At 44.4% G+C, this 18,574-nt stretch overlaps 1 protein-coding gene across 1 annotated transcript in view; it reads left to right on the top strand.

Moving 5' to 3' along the window:
• The window catches only part of SPATS2 (spermatogenesis associated serine rich 2), a 126,837-nt gene extending 117,478 nt beyond the window's left edge, over window positions 1–9,359 (top strand). The window contains exons 10-13 of the mRNA XM_063075329.1: window positions 2,466–2,575; window positions 5,444–5,546; window positions 6,943–7,151; window positions 8,217–9,359. Of these exons, the coding sequence (XP_062931399.1) occupies window positions 2,466–2,575; window positions 5,444–5,546; window positions 6,943–7,151; window positions 8,217–8,528 (734 nt within the window). The 3' untranslated portion in view covers window positions 8,529–9,359. The remainder of the gene's footprint in view (window positions 1–2,465; window positions 2,576–5,443; window positions 5,547–6,942; window positions 7,152–8,216) is intronic.
• Window positions 9,360–18,574: the final 9,215 nt, after the last annotated feature.

Below are 18,574 nucleotides of genomic sequence, written 5' to 3'. Positions count from 1 at the left end.
CAATTCATGGCAAATCTTATTTTGTCAAATTCAGAGCTACAGAATTTTATTTAACTTCATCAATGTTATATCTGTATCTCCTTTCCCCTTAAAATTCTGGTTCTAAATAATACAGTGTAATTACTAGTTACCAATACTGTCAAGATGATGCTTCTTTTTTTTTTTTTACACATTATAGTTTTATTAAGTAATTTATATGTTTGTAGTACTTCACAGTTCAGTTTTCTCACACACGTTCATATTTGATTTTCATATCAACCCTATGAAGTAGGTAGGTTTTTCTAATTTTTTAAAAAAATTTCATAAATGAAGAAGTTCGTTTGGAAAAGAAGCTCACTTTGGAAAAAAGTGACTTGTCCAATGTTGTATAATTAGATCCCTTGAGTTATCTGATATGCGCAGAAATTTTTTCTCAACACGTGTTCTCTGTTTTGAGATCTAGAGTTTTGTCATTGATCGCTTCTCGGCCTTTTGGCTAAGATCAAGTGTAGAGTTTTGTCATCGAATCCCAGAACGCTGGAGCTAAGAGAAACTGAAGTTGATATGAATGGCAAATAGGTTTTATCTTAGGAGCTAGAGCAATAGATCATTTGTGGCTGTTGGGACTTGGTGTTAAGAAACTTTTCTAGGCATGTTTCTAACTTATTGGGAAAGTATGCCCTGGCAATGGGTGTGGGCAACCCATGGGTGGCGTATGTGTGACAGTTGGGCTAAGTAAACTTTCTAAAGATGTTTGGCTCTCTGTAATACCTGATGTAGCTCTTTGAAACTTCTGTTTTTTTCTAACATAAATTTGGCTAACTTCTCAATAGTTTACAGGATTCTATGTGTATCAGAGATTGGGTTTGACTACATGCAAGAGAGTGACCTAAATATCTGTGAGTTTACTTTTCTCTCATGAAATGAAAAGTCCAGAGGTAAGCAATCCAAAGCCTGGCAAAGCATTTCTAAGATGACATTAGGGATCCAGGCTCCTCTCTCTTTCTACCAGCCACCCTTAGACTGTACTATGGTCAAAAGATAACCACTCTCAAGGCTCCAGTTGAAGAGGGGCGAACGTTACATGCTGGCTGAGTAAGACTCCTTTAAAGAACTTTCCTGTAAACACTGTCCTGTGAGCTCTGTTTATATCTCAATGGCTGAACGATATCACATGGCCATCTCATCTGCAGCAAAGCCAAGAAAATGTGGATTTTTATCTAAGCACATTGATATCCAACAACATTGGACTTCTCATAGTTAAGAAGAAAAGGAGAATGGATATTCAATTGACTAACAGTCTTTGCTATAGTCCTTCCCTTCAGCTACCCAATATCTCTCTTTTTCCAAAATGAGAGCATACCTTCTTTTGAGTGGCAACATCTCCAAAGTCTCGTTTAGTTAGTATATGCAGCTGAAAGACCAGGTCTTCTGAGTAATTTCAGATCTTCCACCAAGTCTGGATATGGCATGTTGTGGTCTGGGGGTCCCTTCAACTAAAAGAAAACTTAAATGCTCCCTCCTCCAATATTACATAGATAGAGAAAGAAGAGGATAATTATAGTAAAAATTCCCACTTGGAAAAGCAATGATCAAATCTTGCTGAACAGGAATAGCAGACTCCCTGCCCTATGGGAGAAAAAAAGTCTGTGAGTGGTTTATTTGGCAGCCCCTACTTCTGCTTCCTGGGAGGATTTCATTTACCCCTTGTCCACTGTAGCCCCTGCCTCTCTTCTCTCTTCAGATTTTTATTGTCTGTTGTCTACCACGCCCTTATCTGAGTTACTCGTCAGGGAGCCTGCCAGAAAAGGTGCTTCTTAAAAGTCTGTAACAATCTAAAAATCCAGCATTAGGGAACTTGGTAAATAATTGTGATAGATCCACATAGTAGAATACTGTGTAGCTGTTAAACAGAGTGGAGGTGATCCAGATGTATTAATAGGGAATGAACTTCAAGATATATTTAGTAAAAATAGCTAAGGTAAAGGAGGGACTATGTGTATGATGTTTGTGAGAAGGGAAAAAAAGGAGAGATACATACGTTGTATATATATAGACAGTATTTGGAAGCATATACAAGAAATCGTTATCAGTGTTTTCCTCTGGAGAGAGGACCAAAAAATTAATAGTAGGAGGGACACTTTTATTTTTCATTTTATACTCATTTATTCTAGATGAATTTTTTACTATGTGTGCATGTTTCTGTTTTAATTTATATGCTTCTTGATAAAAAAATTTTTGGACTGAGGAGAGAGAGAAATGACAAATGATTTATGAGTCTTTGTGATACATTAAAAAATGTTCACCTTTTAACTGCCTCCAGAGACCATCCAGAAGGTAAAAACTGGACCTTTGGTATTTTCATTTTCTGGATGAGTGGGTAGCTAAGTCTTTGTCTGTCCAAATACATACTGCAAGGCTTATATTCTAGTTCTTCTTTATCCTATTTAGCAGCAACATAAGATTCATACTCTTTTCCTCTACAGTGGAAATTTTGCTTAGCCGACAAAAGAAAGCTGAACTTCTAAAGAAGATGACTGATGTGGCTGTTCGAATGTCAGAGGAGCAATTGGTTGAGCTCAGAGCTGATATCAAGGTAAAACTTCCTTCTTCTGTCTGCCTTTCTTCTTACCCTTGGGGGCTAACATAACAGACCTCCATAATTCAAGGCCATAGCTAATATATTGAACTCATGATCTTCCCTTCCCAAACCTGGCACTCTTCCAGGTTCCCTTTCTCTGTAAGTAGTACTGTCATCTATCCAGTTGTCCAAGCTGGAGACCTTTGGAAATTTCTCTATTTCCCACATTAAATCTGTCAGCAGACTCTGTCCATTTGACTTTCTTCTAAATCTCAGATGTGACTTTTTCTCTTCATCTCCACCACTACCATCATGATCAAGCTACAATGATCTCTTGCTTGGACTTTAATAGCCTCTTAACAGATAATGTCCCTCCACTTTGCCATTGCCCCACCCTCCCCAACACTTTGTATCTGTTTCTCACACTGCAGTAACCTGCTACAAACTTATTGCTTTAGGATAAACACTATAATCCTTAACACAGTCTGTGGGCTCTGCATGGTCTGGCTCTGCCACCACCCTCGTTTACACCCATGCCCCTCTTGTCCTCTGTGCTCCAGCTGCACTAGCTTTTACTGTTCCCTCCTGCTAGAAAGTTATTGCACGTGCTTTTTCTCCTGTCCAAAACACTTTTCCCCCTCCCTTTGAGCACACGTAATCATCTTGACCTACTTGTCCTTTTTGACTTCGCTGACAATCATATTCCCCTATTCTGTACTTTCATAGTACAGTTAAAATTTTATGTTCATTTGATTAATCTGCTGTCCCCACTAGGTGAACTTCACAAAATGGCGAGAACTGTTGTATCCCCAGTGCCTAGCACAGTGCCTTGGCATGTAGCAGGTCTTCAGTAAATAATTGGTTGGTCAATTCTGGTTTTATACAGAAAATTAGCAATTTGAGATGTTGGTTATATTGTAATCTATTTATAAAGATTACTTAGGTTCAGTATTCACAGGTGTTTTTTGGTGGCTGGCCAGTATACCTTTTAATTTCTTATATTAAGAACAGTGCTTCTGAGATTAAGCATGTGAATCCGAGAGAGGTCAGGATATCCATGGGCAGTTGTGGACACTGGCATTCTAAATCATTGTTTATAATCATTCGCTGTATGAACAAAGCGAGTTGGCCTTCTTTACTCCTGAACCCTTAACCTCTGCTCTTTCTGAACACATAAGATTTATTGCCATATTTAAGAGGAAGACTCGCTGCAGAGGCTATACAAATAGCCTTTGTAAAATAAAAACATAGGTGGACGGTCATCTAGGACCTTGCAAGGATCCTTGTAATCATTCTGACCTGGTGTTTTACGTAAACCTAAGGAGTGTTACTATTCTCTCACTCCTTCCCCTTAGACTCTACTGGAATGAAATAGCCAAACAATGCAAATTTTAAATTACCATTTTTTGTTTAACCAAAACTATATTACTAAATTTTATAGAAAGTCTTCCTTGCATTGATGCCAGTCAGTCTCATTCAGCTATCTGGGAGAAGCCGGAAACCCCTTTGGAGTTAGATGAGAATTCTGGCTCCCACAAGCTTCATCTGTTCCGCTTCCCACGTGGCTGAAAAGCTGCTAGAAATATTTCTGCAGGCTGACTAAGGATCTGTTTCTCTCCACGGTTTCAGTGTACTGAAGTGGGTGCTGTGCAATTTAAATGTCTTATTTTCAGATCACTTTATTTCCGTCATTTCTATTATGTCTTTGGCTCAACAAACCCTAGAATTTGTTTCAGAATTAATCTCAGACTGATATTACATGTCTGAAGGCTTTGTTAGAAGAGGTTCATGTGCTTTTCTGAGCCACAATGTACTCTGAAGCTTTAGGACTTCAAGGCCCAAAGGTAATTTTTATTCCCTTTCAGTGCGTCTGGATGTATCCTGAGGATTCTGATACATTTGAAGTGAGATTAGACCACCCACAGATAAGAGGATTGCTCTGAGGAATTTAATTCTTCCAAATTATTTGTAGGCCCTTATCTTTCCTTTCTCATCTCCTTTTCATCTGAAAAAATGATTCTAGGCTACCTCAGACATTGTTTATTGAAATAGACCCCCAGAAGCACTTCATTCCTGGTATGTTTCTACTCCCACAGTTTCTATAGTATAGTTAGTTTTTGATCCAATGGGTTGGTTACCTCTCAGCTCAGTCTGCTTAAAAGGGTTAAATTACTTATAGCGTAAACTCTTCTCATTTGCAAAGTTGACTTTTCACATGAATGATTTTCCATCTTAAGAAATTGTCCCGATTTCAAGGACCAAGAAATCCTACTATATAAAGAGATGAACTGGGTTTCCTAAGGAAGTTCCTATTAAAGAACACCAAACCATCTATTTAACTAGGATCATTGTTGTAGCTTATGAACATTTTTGGTACCTCTGCTTCTATATATAATGGAATGATGTGGAGAACAGCTTTCTCCTTTTTTCACATTCTTTCTCCTTTTTTCCTTTTTCTATAGTTTCTCTTGATTATACCTAATGGGTTTTGACCATCATGTAGCATTTCATTAAACTCTCAAACTGATCTTTGGACTCTTGAGAAAATGAGTGAATTTGTTCAATCATCCACCCTTAGTAATACAATGTCCATTTGGTAAACTTTCAAGCAATAAAAAGAAAGCAATTGAAAAGAATTGTTTCAGGGCCGATCCTGTGGCGCACTCGGGAGGGTGCGGCGCTGGGAGCGCGGCGACGCTCCCAGCGGCCGCGGGTTCGGATCCTATATAGGAATGGCCGGTGCACTCACTGGCTGAGTGCCGGTCACGAAAAAGAAAAAAAAAAAAAAAAAAGAAAAGAATTGTTTCATCTGTATACAGTAAGCTATAGATTCCAGGTATAATGTTTGTCTAACCTGGAGGCTTTTCTTTGCCCTTTCTCTAGCACTTTGTTAGTGAGCGTAAATATGACGAGGATCTGGGACGAGTAGCCCGGTTCACCTGTGATGTAGAAACTCTGAAGAAGAGCATTGATTCATTTGGACAAGGTGAGATGGCAAGAGATTCTGGGCACTAGAGGTGGTTATGCAACCGTCCTCTATGAATTAGACACTGACGTGCTCACTGGTTTCTCCACTGATTGTCTCAGTGCCTCTTGTTTGCTTGTTTTTATGAAAAGTAACACTGGGATACTTAGGAAGTTCGTGGATGCAGAAGCTTTGAACTCTGAGGATGTGTAGTTGCCTGCTCCCTAAAAATGAAATACTATTTTTTCATTATCTTTTGCTGAGTTGAGAGGTGTACGATATATAGTGTAAAGAGCACAGGGCTCTGGAGTCAGACCAGGTTTGAATCCTTGTCTCTACACTAACCTCTTGGAACCTCATTTTATTTCTCTCCAAAACAGAGATAAAAATACCTGGCTTGCCTGGCATGTAATAATAGGTCCTTAAATAGTAGCATTAAAGTTGAGGAGGTGTGAGAGTTTGTAGCAACACATCAGTCAAGCCCTGAACTCTACTCCTCTGTTCTTTCTCAGTATAAAAGTAAAATGTTGGACCTACGGCATTGATTGTGAACTTATCACTAGTTCAGGCTTAAAGCCAAGAAAAAAATCTAGGGAGTAGTTTTAAACCATTGAATTCTGACAACATTTGGATTGAAAATGTTAATATTTTGGGCTGGCCCGTGGCTCACTCGGGAGAGTGTGGTGCTGATAACACTAAGGCCACGGGTTCGGATCCTGTATAGGGATGGCTGGTTAGCTCACTGTGTGAGCATGGTGCAGACAACACCAAGTCAAGGGTAAAGATCCTCTTACCAGTCATCTTTAAAAAAATAAATAAATAAAACGTTAATATTTTTCAGTAGTTTTTTGTTTGTTTGTTTTTTAATTTGGGGTTATTTTTGCAGAAGGAAATTTGGCAAGATACGTGTTTGTAAGACTAGTTTTACTCATATTTAACTGATCTTGATTATTTATACTTTGCATCATTCAAATGTTCTAAAAATGATTTAGCAAGGATTTGATTTATTTACCTTTTTCTTTCTTCGCATTCTGTACTTTATAATGTTCCTTGCATAGGAAACTGAACATATGGCCCATACTATTGTTCCCAGGCTTAGTCAGCTGCTAGAGCCATAGCCAAGAGTTTAGGTAGTAGGAAACGCCAAGAAGTCATTAGTCAGATGGGGGCTGGGTAACGTCAGTCTTAAACTGTCTCTAAAAATTCCTTTACAAAGCAGTGGAAATTCGGAGGGAATGGAGGAAGAGGACAGAGTGAGATTTTCTTTCCTGTTACCCATTTTATAGGTCTTTTCTTATGACTACTCAAGTAGACAGTTTTTTATCTTAAGTTGCTCATTGTAAAATGGAGAAATAGGGGAAACCTTACCCATCATGCTCTTCCATTAAATGACCACAAATTCCTATTTCTGTTTCAGTCTCCCATCCAAAGAACAGCTATTCAACCAGATCCCGATGTAGCTCAGTTACGTCCATGAGTAGCCCAAGTGATGCCTCTGCTACTTCCTCTTCCACCTGTGCCTCTGCTCCCAGTCTTACAAGTGCTAACAAGAAAAACTCTGTACCGGGAGAGACTCCCACAGACATAGCAAACTCCAGTGGCCGGCCCTACCAGCCTGATCGGGAGGTAACGTAGCTTCCATACTGAGCACGTTAGGAGGAAAAGCCACCAGATTGTCAAAGTTTAAAAGCCGATACCTCAGTATATTACCTTCCTATCTTTACTCCCATTTCACACCTATTTTGAATCCTTCCAGCCCCAGTTAGTTCTTGAGAAAGCATCTCACATGTATATTCCAAACCACCAGCCCTTTTAGATTTCCTTTTGCTGACTTTCTTATGTTGGCAGTGATCCTAGCTGTTGTAGGTAGTATTGCCCAGTAATTAGTCACAACTGGGAGTCATGCACCCATCTCACAGCAGACAAGCACCACAAGTGGCAGGTTCACCAGCATGCATCTGAAAGCAGCAACTCCCTAGAAGCACAGTGTGGATTACAGCAGGGGAAAAGTGAGCAAACCTGGTGGTGGTGGGGTGGGGGGCAAACACTAAAAAGTTGAAGAGTAATGCATCGTTTCTTCTCCTTGGTTTGAAGAAACACAAGAGCAACACAAGGCAGTGCTGTCAGCAGTTCTTCAGAACTTCAATTCCAGTATAACACTGGAAGGACAAAAATAAAATCCCATGCCATAAGCTTTCTGGATTGTAATGTGAAAGATGTACTACTAAATGTCACAGCAGCATGGTTTAATCTATGGTTCGTGACACATAACAAAGCAGACCATAATGATAATTATTTTAAAATTCCAAATGTTCATTATCTTTACAAATGGCTTATGATCTGCAAAGTTCAGACATGTGATAAAATACTTATCCAATTAAGGGCTTGTAACAACCCAAAGAATATTTTTTCTTCCTTCTCAGCTTTCTTCTTATGCCCAGCTAAAGAAATGTAAACTTCTCTTTAGTGGAGAAGAGCCCAAGAGTGAAAGGCGGGGAAAGATGTATTAATTCTGATGTAGTGGCTGGGTGGGATTGGCTGACAGAATTCTGTGAGTCTTGAGAGATGACTGAGTCCCAAGCATGGGATACCACATTATACTTTCAGAACACTCCTATGTATAAACTGAACTGGAACAAATGGGTACCATAATGCCAGAGCACCTTGAACACTGTATTCTTTTATCCTTAGGTATTGCCAGGGAACAGACGAGGAGGACAAGGCTACAGGACACAAGGTCAAAAGTCCAATGACCCCACAAACCATGGGCAACATGATAGTGTGGGTCATTACAGAAATAGCTCGTGGTACTCATCTGGTTCCAGGTATCACAGTGCTGCACCACAGGCACCAGGAAGCACTAGTGTACGGGGCCAGGCTCTCTCTGCAGGGACCAATGGAACTGGAGCCAGCAAGGAGCCGGGCCCGCCTAAGCCCTCATTCAAAAAGGGGCTCCCCCAGCGCAAACCCAGGACCTCTCAGCCTAAAGTCGTGAACTCTTGAGGGAAATTCTAGTTGGCCTCTCTCCTCTATCCCACACAGTTCAACTTGATAACTGGACTTTAGGAAACTTATAGTTAGATTCAATAACAAAAAGAAGTTTATGCAATTCAGTTTTTGTGCCATTCTAATATTTTTGGTTTCCTCTCTCATTTGCTTTTTACCATTTTGGAGGGGAAGCTGTTTTTTCCCTTGACGTTTCCCAGTGATATGGATTGATTCTGATTGGTCATTTCCACCAGGAGTCAGAGGCAGCTGTTGCCAGGTTTCCCAAGGGTAAGCAACATTCTTCCCAGTACACCAGGCCTGCCAGTGCCCAAAGAGGCCTTACTCAGCAATCCCCACTGTTGAGGCTGTCTCAGGAGCAAGTAGGTCAGAGCTAGTCCTGTCGCCTTTCCAATCTAAGCAGAAGCCACAGATGCCTGCCAGGTTCCCTCCAAACAACAGTTTGACCAGGAGAGGCAGTGAGGGTGTCGTACACTGCACCGGATTAGCCAGAGAAAGGAAAATTAAATTTCTGAAAAGGAGAGAACACTAGGAAACATTTGAGAATCTGCCTCTATCCCAGAACGTGCCTGAGATTTGACACTCAAATCAGGGTTTCAGTCTCCTGCTTGGCACCATAGCTTAACTTGCAATTTCTTCAAAATGCCTAAAACCTTGTTTCCTGTTACCTTAGACTGCAAACCAGTCTAGGGAAGTCTATGGGAAAAGAAGTGTTTGATTATAAAGTTAAAAAAAAAAAAAAAAAGCATTTCTCTGTTTCAGTGTTTGGAGATTTTCTATTTGTTTGTATTCTCCCTTTCCTGAATTCTGTTCTAATCCTGAACCAAATTTATAGCAGTATAATTAGTGTTAATCTAAGGTATTACCCATCAAAATATTGCTGCAGTCAATCTTTATAGTTGAATAAATAAAAACAACTGCATAAACGTTCCCGTATTTGTTTCACAGCAGCAAGTGACTTCATTTTATTATCTGTTTTTCTTTGGGCCTCATGGGGTAGAAGTCACTTGGACAGCTTGTTCTGGGCTTAAATGAGGGTGTCTGAGTCCCAAGTCATTTGTTCACTGCTGCTTAGCTTCAGGACCAAATTAAAATGTGAAAACCAGGATGAGCAAATGCAGCTGTTCTTTGTGGGAAGAATCAGTAGGACAGGGAATAGTGACTTTCCAAAGGAGGAGAACATACCTGTTTAGAAAAACCATAGCTGCCAGCAGCTCTCCCAGGCAACCAAAGGTTATATTGGCACCCCTCTCCCCCACTCCCTCTCCCTTGACAGGAGTATGAATGTGACCATGTAATTGAGCGCCTGCATGTAGCAGGTGGCACTGATGACTGTTCCCTCCACCCCACACCTGCCCCTCGCATCTACGACTTAATAACAGCAGAGATTTGGGCCAGCCCATGGCTCACTTAGGAGAGTGTGGTGCTGGTAGCACCAAAGCCGCGGGTTCAGATCCCTATATAGGGATGGCTGGTTAGCTCACTTGGGAGAGCGTGGTGCTGACAACACCAAGTCAAGGGTTAAGATCCCCTTACTGGTCATCTTTGGGGAAAAAAAAAAAACAAAATGGGAGCTTTTCTTTCTCTGGCATTTGTTTCTCCCAAGTCTGAGCCCAGATGATAAGTGGCAGCAGTGCAGAACTTAGCTGCATCGGGGTTTCCCCTGGCTGTGGCTGAAGCTGAGCTGCCAGGGTTCAGGCTGGTTGCACAGAATGAGAGAGAATCTTTTGGTAAAGAAAACAATAGTCAAGGGGTACTGGAGAAGCCATTTTCCAAGGGGCTGATCACCTTATTTTGTGCAACCCCACCACCAGCCTGCTGGGTGGTGGGGAAAAGCCCTGCCTTTCTGATTAATTGCTTACCTATATGCTGTAAGAAATCCAGAGATTGAAATGACCTTGAAGGATTATGAGGTCTATCCCTGATCCAGGCAAGACTGTATTTAACCAACCAGACCAATGGGAAGCCACATGTTTGTCAAAACTACCTTGAAGTTGGAACTAAAATCTCCTTATAGAAAAATATTGGAAGATTTTTTTTTAATGACTATAAAAGGTTTGAAAATTATGAGGGTTTTTTTGGTGTTTTTTCTTTTTCTTTTTTTTTTACATATTGTTTTTACTTACAAAAGTAGTATTTAAAATATCAAATAACGCAGAAATGTAAAAGGAAAAAGTTTTCCATCTTCCCATTCCAATCCTCAGGGGTAATGACTATTAATAATTTAGTATATATCCTTGTAGATCTTTTTCAAAGCATGTATGTGCATACACGTGGATATATAGGTTTTTAAATTTTTGTTTTTTATAAAAAGGTCATACTATATGTATTGTATAATTCGTTTTATAAATAATGTCTAAACCATAATTAATTTAGGATCTCATGCTGTGGATAGTCTCCTAAATTTGCCAATTTGACTTTTCTTCAATGAAGAGAAGTTAGGTTTATCTGAGTTTGAATTGTGCAGCCCGTTCCTCACTCCCCGAATTGCTCTGGGCTTCCTAAGAGAAGGAAGGTTCCATAACCTGGGCAGCTACCACTGGTGCTCAGAGAGGCCCTTCCTAACCATTTTTCCTCCCCCTTTTCTTTTCTCCTTACAGACAAATGTCTTGCCCTCTCCAGCCTAGAGACAGGACTGGGACTTCAAGTTGTTTGGCTCTGTCAGTTATGTGCCACTCGAGAGGCAAAATTTAAATTAGCATGGCTTCATTGTGAACATCAGATATTTCCTAGGCCTTAGTTTATGGCCATTTAAAACATTTACTTAAAAAAAAAAAAATAACACAAACTACTTTTAAAAAAATGATACAAAAGGGTACATGGTGGAAGGTAAAAAGTCCTCCCCTAGCTGTCCCACTCCGCAGAAGAAATCACTGGTAAGTTTTTTATATATCTTCCCAGAAAATTTCAAAACCCGAACATAGAAGTACATTTTTTTCTTTCTTTTACATAATGGGAGTGATACTCTGCGTACTCTTATACAACTTGCTTTTTTCATTTGTCCTTGCCTTTAACAAATTTTTTGTTTTGTTTTAAGAAGAGCATTATATGCAAATAGTAAAAAAAAAAAAAAAAAAAAAAAAAAGTCTAAACAGTTTAAGGGATATATGATGAAAAGCCTCTATCCCACTCTGGACTACTTGTCCCCTCCCTAGAGGCAACCACTGTTAAGTTTCTTGTGTACCCCTGCTGGAGATTTTCTATGCTAGTATATCATAAGAATGTGTACCACTTAGTCCTTCTATGTTGGTGTATATAAATATACCTTGTTCTTTCTATGGCTGCATAGAATTCCATTGTATAAATTTGTCGTTAGTTTAACCAGTCCCTAATGATGGTTTTCAGTTTTTTGCTATTACAAATATTGCTGCAGTGAGCTTCCCATAATACATATATCATTCCTCACTTGTGAGAGTATATCTGTAGGATAAATTCCTAGAAGTGGAATTCATTCTTCCTTATTGATAAAGTTGCATGGATTTACACTCATCACCAGTGTTTGGTAGGTACAGTTGCCAAGCTGGAAGCTAAGGAGCAATAAAGATAACTAAAACACAGTCCCTGCCATCAAGTGACTGATAAACTAGTTGGGGCAACTGAGACTCACAGATAAATAATACAAGGGGATAGTGTTGCATGAGAGAGCTATTCTGCCTTCTTGAGTAAGCTGGAGGAAGCACTGCCACAGGGCTGGGCCCTATGCTTAAGCTAGAACTGTTCCAGCCAGTGAGCCGGCAGTTGTGCAATGGGGTATAGAGATTGTGACCTCCTATTTTAGAATCCCAAACCAGGGTATGGGCTTTTGAGTTTGAATGTATGTATGGGGGGAATAGGATAAACTGTTTGAGGTTAGGAGTGACCTGGAAGATCCAGGATGCATGGCCATGAATCTGAACTAACCTATATTCTTGAAGAGAAGGTCAGTAGAGTAATGACATGTTGCCCCTGGAAATTCTGCCACCTGACCGAACAAAATGAGAGTTTGTCTCGTCTGATTTATAGGGTTATCCCACCTAGTAAGGATTTTATCCCTATGGAGCACACTTCTTGGAAGAAACAGGTGTCTAAAACAAGTTGGGAGGCTACCAACTGATACAAGGAACTGTTTTATCACTATTTTAACCCGTGAGTTCAGAGTACCAGCCCACAATGCGGGCAGCCAGAACAACATACAAGCCTCTGGTTGTTGTAGCCATTTGGGCACATCTTTCCTTTCCTTCAAACATTGAGGCACCTAATGTGTGCTAGGCACTCTGCTGAGTTCTGAGGCGAAGAAAGATGGTTCCAGCTCTGTCCTTAAGCACTTGGCAGGTGAAGGAAGTAGAATTCTTCCTCACACCCTTGGAAGCCCTGCCTAGTGACCACATACATACAGTAGAAATACCCTGCACTTAGATTTTAATCCTGGCTTCACACCTTGGTAGCTGCATGAATGACTGACCTTGGACAAGTAACAACATCATTGAACCTTTTCCTGAACTGTAAAGTGGAGACAATGAAGTTACTTTAGGAGATGTTTAGTCCATTTCTGTTGCTTATAATACCTGAAATTGGGTAACTGATTAAGAAAATGAAATTTGTTTCTTACAGTTTTGAAGGCTGGGAAGTCCACAGGCACATCCATTGAGAGCCTTTTTCTGGGTGGGAACTCTACAGGGTCCTGTGGTGATGCAGGGTATCACGAGGCGAGAGTAATGGGAGGAGCTCTCGTGTTTATAAAGCTGCCAGTCCACATCCATGTTAACTCCTTACTCCATGAATGGATTAATCTGTTCACGAGGTCACAGTCCTCATGATCCAGTCACCTCTCAAAGGCCCACCTTTCAAATATCATAATCAGATTTCCCACCCTCTTAACACTTACTGTGAGGGTCAAGTTTCCGACACATGAACTTTTGGGGGACACAGCTGACCCATAGAAGGAGGTATCTAGGCAGGTGCTGCAGAACATTACACTGGGTGTCTAAGCTAACCCATGATAAGCTGAACTTTCACCTTCTGTCTCCTACTCTGTTGAAAAGTATATGACCCCGTACCAGCCATCCACACACACAAAAATATGTGAAAGAAGACATTCCCTATCTGTTCCAACCATACAGACCTTATTAAGAAAAACATTAAAAATTCAGTTATCCTGTTCCCTCTGTAGCTTTTCTCCCTGAGTGCACATCTCTCCAGCATGGTGAATCTCGAGCCACTCTTGTTTGTGTGCCATACCCACCAGAAGGGCACAGCCCCAGCCCAGTTTCAGAGCTGTGTGGGTGGGCCAGCCGGATGCTGATGGAGCTGACCTCAGTAAACACGGTCACCACCCACCTCAGCAGCATGCAAGAGTGAAGCTGGGGCCAGGGTTTCCCAGAGCAAAGCAGGGAACATTATTTCCCTACAGGTGATGTGGGAGTTTTATTACCTGCCTTGATACTCTGCACCAAGGAGGAAACCCTATCTGAGGAAGATGATCTGGGTGAAGAAACTTATCCACCATCATCACTACCAGCACAACTGTTCTGCCTGCCCCTTCACAGCCGTCAAAACAGCGGGAACAAATACCACCCACTCTGATTCCTCAGGGAAAAGTCAGGATTTTTTTTTTTTTTTTTTTTTTTTTAACGTCTCTTCAGCTTAACCCAGTTAGGCTTTCTCTATAACTTGATTGCAAACACACCCATTTTCTGGTGCTGCTAGAACATACAGATTGAGAGAATGGAAAGATTTCTTGGGAGGTCAGGCACTGGCTCCTTTTCCTGCTCCTGCAGGACTGTGTAGACCACCCCGCAGGCAGCAGGGTGGGGCCTGCTTTCGCTGCAGGTGCTGCTGTCAACTACAGCATCTCCCCAGGGCAAGAGGTCCAGGTGCTGGTTCACAGCAGGCACTCACTACAGGTCACTTTCTCAACACCTATCAATATGACCATGCTATTCCCTTTATATAGTCTGTTTACCAAAGGACAGGATGAAAGATCCCTGCCAGAGGGTTTGATAGCCAGTTGCTGTTAAGCTAGTCAAATCTTAGTTCATACCTGGTTCCTCTACTTTCTAGCCATGCAATATATTTCTCCTTATCTGTAAATAAAACCATGTACCTCCCAGGATTCCCTTGCTTGAAAGTTTATCATGGTCTATTCACACTGCAGCTAGGGTCCTCCACTAAAAAAAAAAGGAAGAGCCTAGGATGAGACAGCCAAGGGGTGGCCAAGTACTGAAGGCCTCAAAGAATTGCAAAATGTTTTGGTGGTTTGTGTGAGGATAGGAACCTTCGCTGAGGCTTCATCCTGAGCTCATTTCCCTGGTTCCAGCACGCAGGGCCAGGAGGATTTTTAATAACAGTCACTCGGGTTCATTTTATAAATGAAGAAGCTAATACTCTGTGAGATAAAGTAACTCTCCCCACCCATGGTCACCCAGCTGGTCAGTGACAGAACTAGAATTTCAACCCAGACTGGTATAACTTGAAAGCTCGAGATTGTCCCACCACACAGCACAACCTTGTAACGGAGCCTGGACACGCTGGCTGAGAGTCAGGCTTGCAACAGGCTCAGGGACCTCCAGAATGGAGGGTGGAGGGAGTGGGAGGAGGGGAGGGAAGGGGCGGGGCCCCTGGGCTCTGTTCCTCGACAGCCACCTGTTCCCACCCCCAGGCACAGAGTGTCTGACTGCCTGCGCTTTGTGGTTGGGGGAAGTGGGGACTTTTTCCCTCTTTTGTGTCTTGAGCGGTTTTCCCCCCAGCTTTGCTCTTCCTTGCTCTCTCTCCCTGTTCCTTTTTGTGGATAATACTCCCACAGGCCTCCCACAGCAGATCCAAAATGCAGCCTCCTGAGTTTCTTCTTGTTGACAAAGGGTTTGAGCTGTCTCTGAACAGGGCTCCCCCTCAACCTTCCCCTCCCCATGACGCCCCCCATACCCCCCCAATGAGTCAGAAGTTGGGTGAAGGGGTGAGGAAAAGGAGATCACAGTGAGGAGGACAGTGGTCCCCGACCTCCCAGTGCCCTGTTCAATTTTCAGCTCCCCCCATCTACTGTCTCCTGAACGTGGGTCCCTGCCCCTAGTGTATGTATGCGCACATGTGTGTTGGGGGTTGGGAGGGAGATGGAAGGAAAAGGTAGGGGATTAATCACTAAAAGCTGAGGAAACCTACACAAACAAACATCAGCCAGGTTTGGCAGGAAGATCTGAGGGACTAGGTAAAGGTGAAGAGAGGAGAGTGGGCCGAGACCCCACACCTGAAAGGCCAGACCAAGGGAAAGGGTCAGGGGCTGCCCCTTACCCCATATATGCATTCACACAAATTCTTTGAGGGGCAATGGGATGAGGAGTTTTAATGCCAAGATAGACTGCTGTTTCACACTGAGATTAGAAGAGTGATCCTAACATTCAGTAAATATTAGTGTATTTTCTTCTCCTGGAAGTGGGGACCAGGGGACCAAAAACAGGGACACAGGCATTGTGCCTGGAACTGCTAGCGGAGGCATCTTAGACAAGGTACTTAACCTCTCTGCCTCAATATGTTCGTCTGTAAATTGGCAGTTATAACAGTAACTACCTTAGAATTATTATGAAGATTAATGAGGTAATCCAAGTGAAGCACTTAGCACAGTGCCTGGCACAGTCAATGCTCAATAAATGTAAGCTACTGGAATGCTAGGGCCACCTCACACATTCCATCCACCCTCTGCTCACCCTAACCCATGCTATCCGGTTTGGCTTAATGCCCAAAACCAGCCCCAGCAGGTGAGCTGGAAACCTGAAAGTGTGAACACTTTGGCCTTACAGGGGTGACTCGAGGACCACCTGGACCTGATGCACAACCCCAGACGACCAGTCCTCTGAGTACCCGCACAGCTAGCCTGGGGCTCTTTCTGGGGCCTCACAGTGAGAGACAGCCATGCTGGAGGGAGGCAGACTCTGGACTGGGGTTGGGAGATTGTTGGGGTTGGAACCCCGACTCTGCCATTTACCAGTGTGTTACCTTGAGCAGATCTCTTCCTCTCTCTCTCTCTCCCTCTGCTTCTGTCTCCTCTGTGAAACGGAGTGTAAGTAGCATCTACCCTGGCTATTTCCCAGATCTCCTATGAGACTCAAAATCAGATAATAATAAACATTTACATGATGCAGGTGCCACACACTGTTCTCGGTCCTTTACACATGTTCACTTATTTAATCCTCATAACAACAATGAGGTTATCATCCCCACTTTACAGATGAGAAAACTGAGTCGGGGAACGGTTAATAGCTTGCCTTTAAAATCACATAAACAGCAGGCAGCCTGATTCCCAGGGCGGTGGGTGCTTTCAACCGCAGCCTCTCACCCCGTCTCAAAGCGAGTGGCCTCCTAAATGCCCCTCAGCAGAAAGCTCATCGTGGCCTGGTGGGGAATATGAGCGGCTGGGGAAGGGTGTTACTCCGAGGTAGGGAGCAGGCTCTGCGGACTTCTTTGGGTCACTTCTATTGTTGGGAGCCAGATTCCAGGCTCCACAGGACTGGGGGAGGGGAGCGCTTCCTCCCTTTCTTTCCAAAGCACCAGTTCATTTAAATACAGGTGCCTTGGGCTTTGGTCCTTGTCACTGGTGAGGGGTAGGTGGAGCGGGGGACACTCCTTTCTTTCCGAAGCTGGCGACTGAGGGTGCGTCTCCTGGAGGGTGGGGGCGCTGAGCCTCCGCTTCATTCGCTCGGGAACAAATTGCTGTTTTGGCCCCGGCGGCTCCTCTGGGCGCGGGCGGCAGCCGCGCTAGCTGGCGAATCGTGGGAGGGAGGAGGAGCGGCGCTGGCAGGCGAGGCCCAGGGACCGCTGCAGCGCGGGTCGGGACAAGGGACGGCTGCCCGGGCCGGCTCCGCCCGCTCCGCCCTGCGGGCCGCTCTCTGCGGCCACCCCAACCCCGGCAGCTCGCCTTTCCGCGCACGGCCGAGCTCTCTAGGACTGAAAGGGGGTAGGGAGCGTGGCCCGGTCCTACTAACCCCCCGCTGGCACGGACCCACACTTACAAGGTTACGAAGTTTTTCCCAGTGTCTGACCTCGTTGGTCCCCTGTATTTGCATCCCGACCCTCTAGCGCGGTCTGGGACCGACAAAAGGTGACAAATACAAAAGAGAAATAGAGGGACGAAGCAAAGGATTTAGGGCTTTCCTCGCACCCATGTCCTTTCCACCTCCGGGGCCACACGGATGGCGTCTGACCCTTACTCCCAGGGTAGTCACCCTCCAATTTCCTAACAGCTCCTGCCTGCAGCGGCATCTTCTAGTAAGAGCTCGATCCGTTTTCCAGAGGGTCAAGTTGAGGCTGAGAAAACATTGACTGCCTAGAAGCTGAGTTTAGCAACCCCCGCCCCCCACACCCTTCCTCCCCGTGCAGCCGGAGCCCCTCTTAGGGGCCCCGGGCCTTCACCTCCGCCTGGCCGCCCAGTCCCCTTTCCATTACGTTTTTCCTCGGGGAAGGCATCTTCTACAACGCACAGCCCCCGCCCCGGGCGCTCCTCGCGTCCCTCCGGAGGAGGGGAGGCTGCTAGCAGGCTCCCTGAGAACCCCCAGGCTGCAGAGAAAGAAGCCTCCCCCCTGCGCCTGAGGCTGAGTCAGCCGGAGCGGACCAGGCGCTCGCCGGTTGTCGGCGGGGCGGCCGGGGCGGCCCGAGTGACGGGGGTAGGGGAGGCGGCGGCCTTCACCGAGGTCCCGAGGGGAGGGGGATCCCTCGGCGGGAGGTCTGTCCCTTTAAGGAGGCGGCCCTGACTGGGTGTGCCCCGTCTCCATGGTTACCCCGGTGCAGGCTGCGGGCGCGGGAGGTGGGCAGGGAGGCTGCCGCTTCTCCCCGACAGACGGAGGGAGCTGCAGGGACCCGGCGCCGAGCGGAGCCCTAGCGGGAGTGGACCCGCAGCTGAAACCGGAGCCGCCGCCGCGGGCGGGAGGTGCCGAGAGCGCAGCGGCAGCCGAGCCTGGAACCCGGGATTCGTGGGCGGCGAGGGCGCGAGGGGCCTCTCGCCATGCTCCGGGCCCCGACGGCACGGACGCCCCCTCGCGCGCCGGCGGCTGGCAGGGCCTGCGAGCCCGATCTGGGCA

The sequence above is a fragment of the Cynocephalus volans genome, chromosome 12 (assembly GCF_027409185.1).
Source record: "Cynocephalus volans isolate mCynVol1 chromosome 12, mCynVol1.pri, whole genome shotgun sequence".
Classification (NCBI taxonomy): domain Eukaryota; kingdom Metazoa; phylum Chordata; class Mammalia; order Dermoptera; family Cynocephalidae; genus Cynocephalus; species Cynocephalus volans.
Note: the sequence above shows the minus strand (reverse complement) of the source record. Positions and strands in the feature narration are given on the sequence as shown.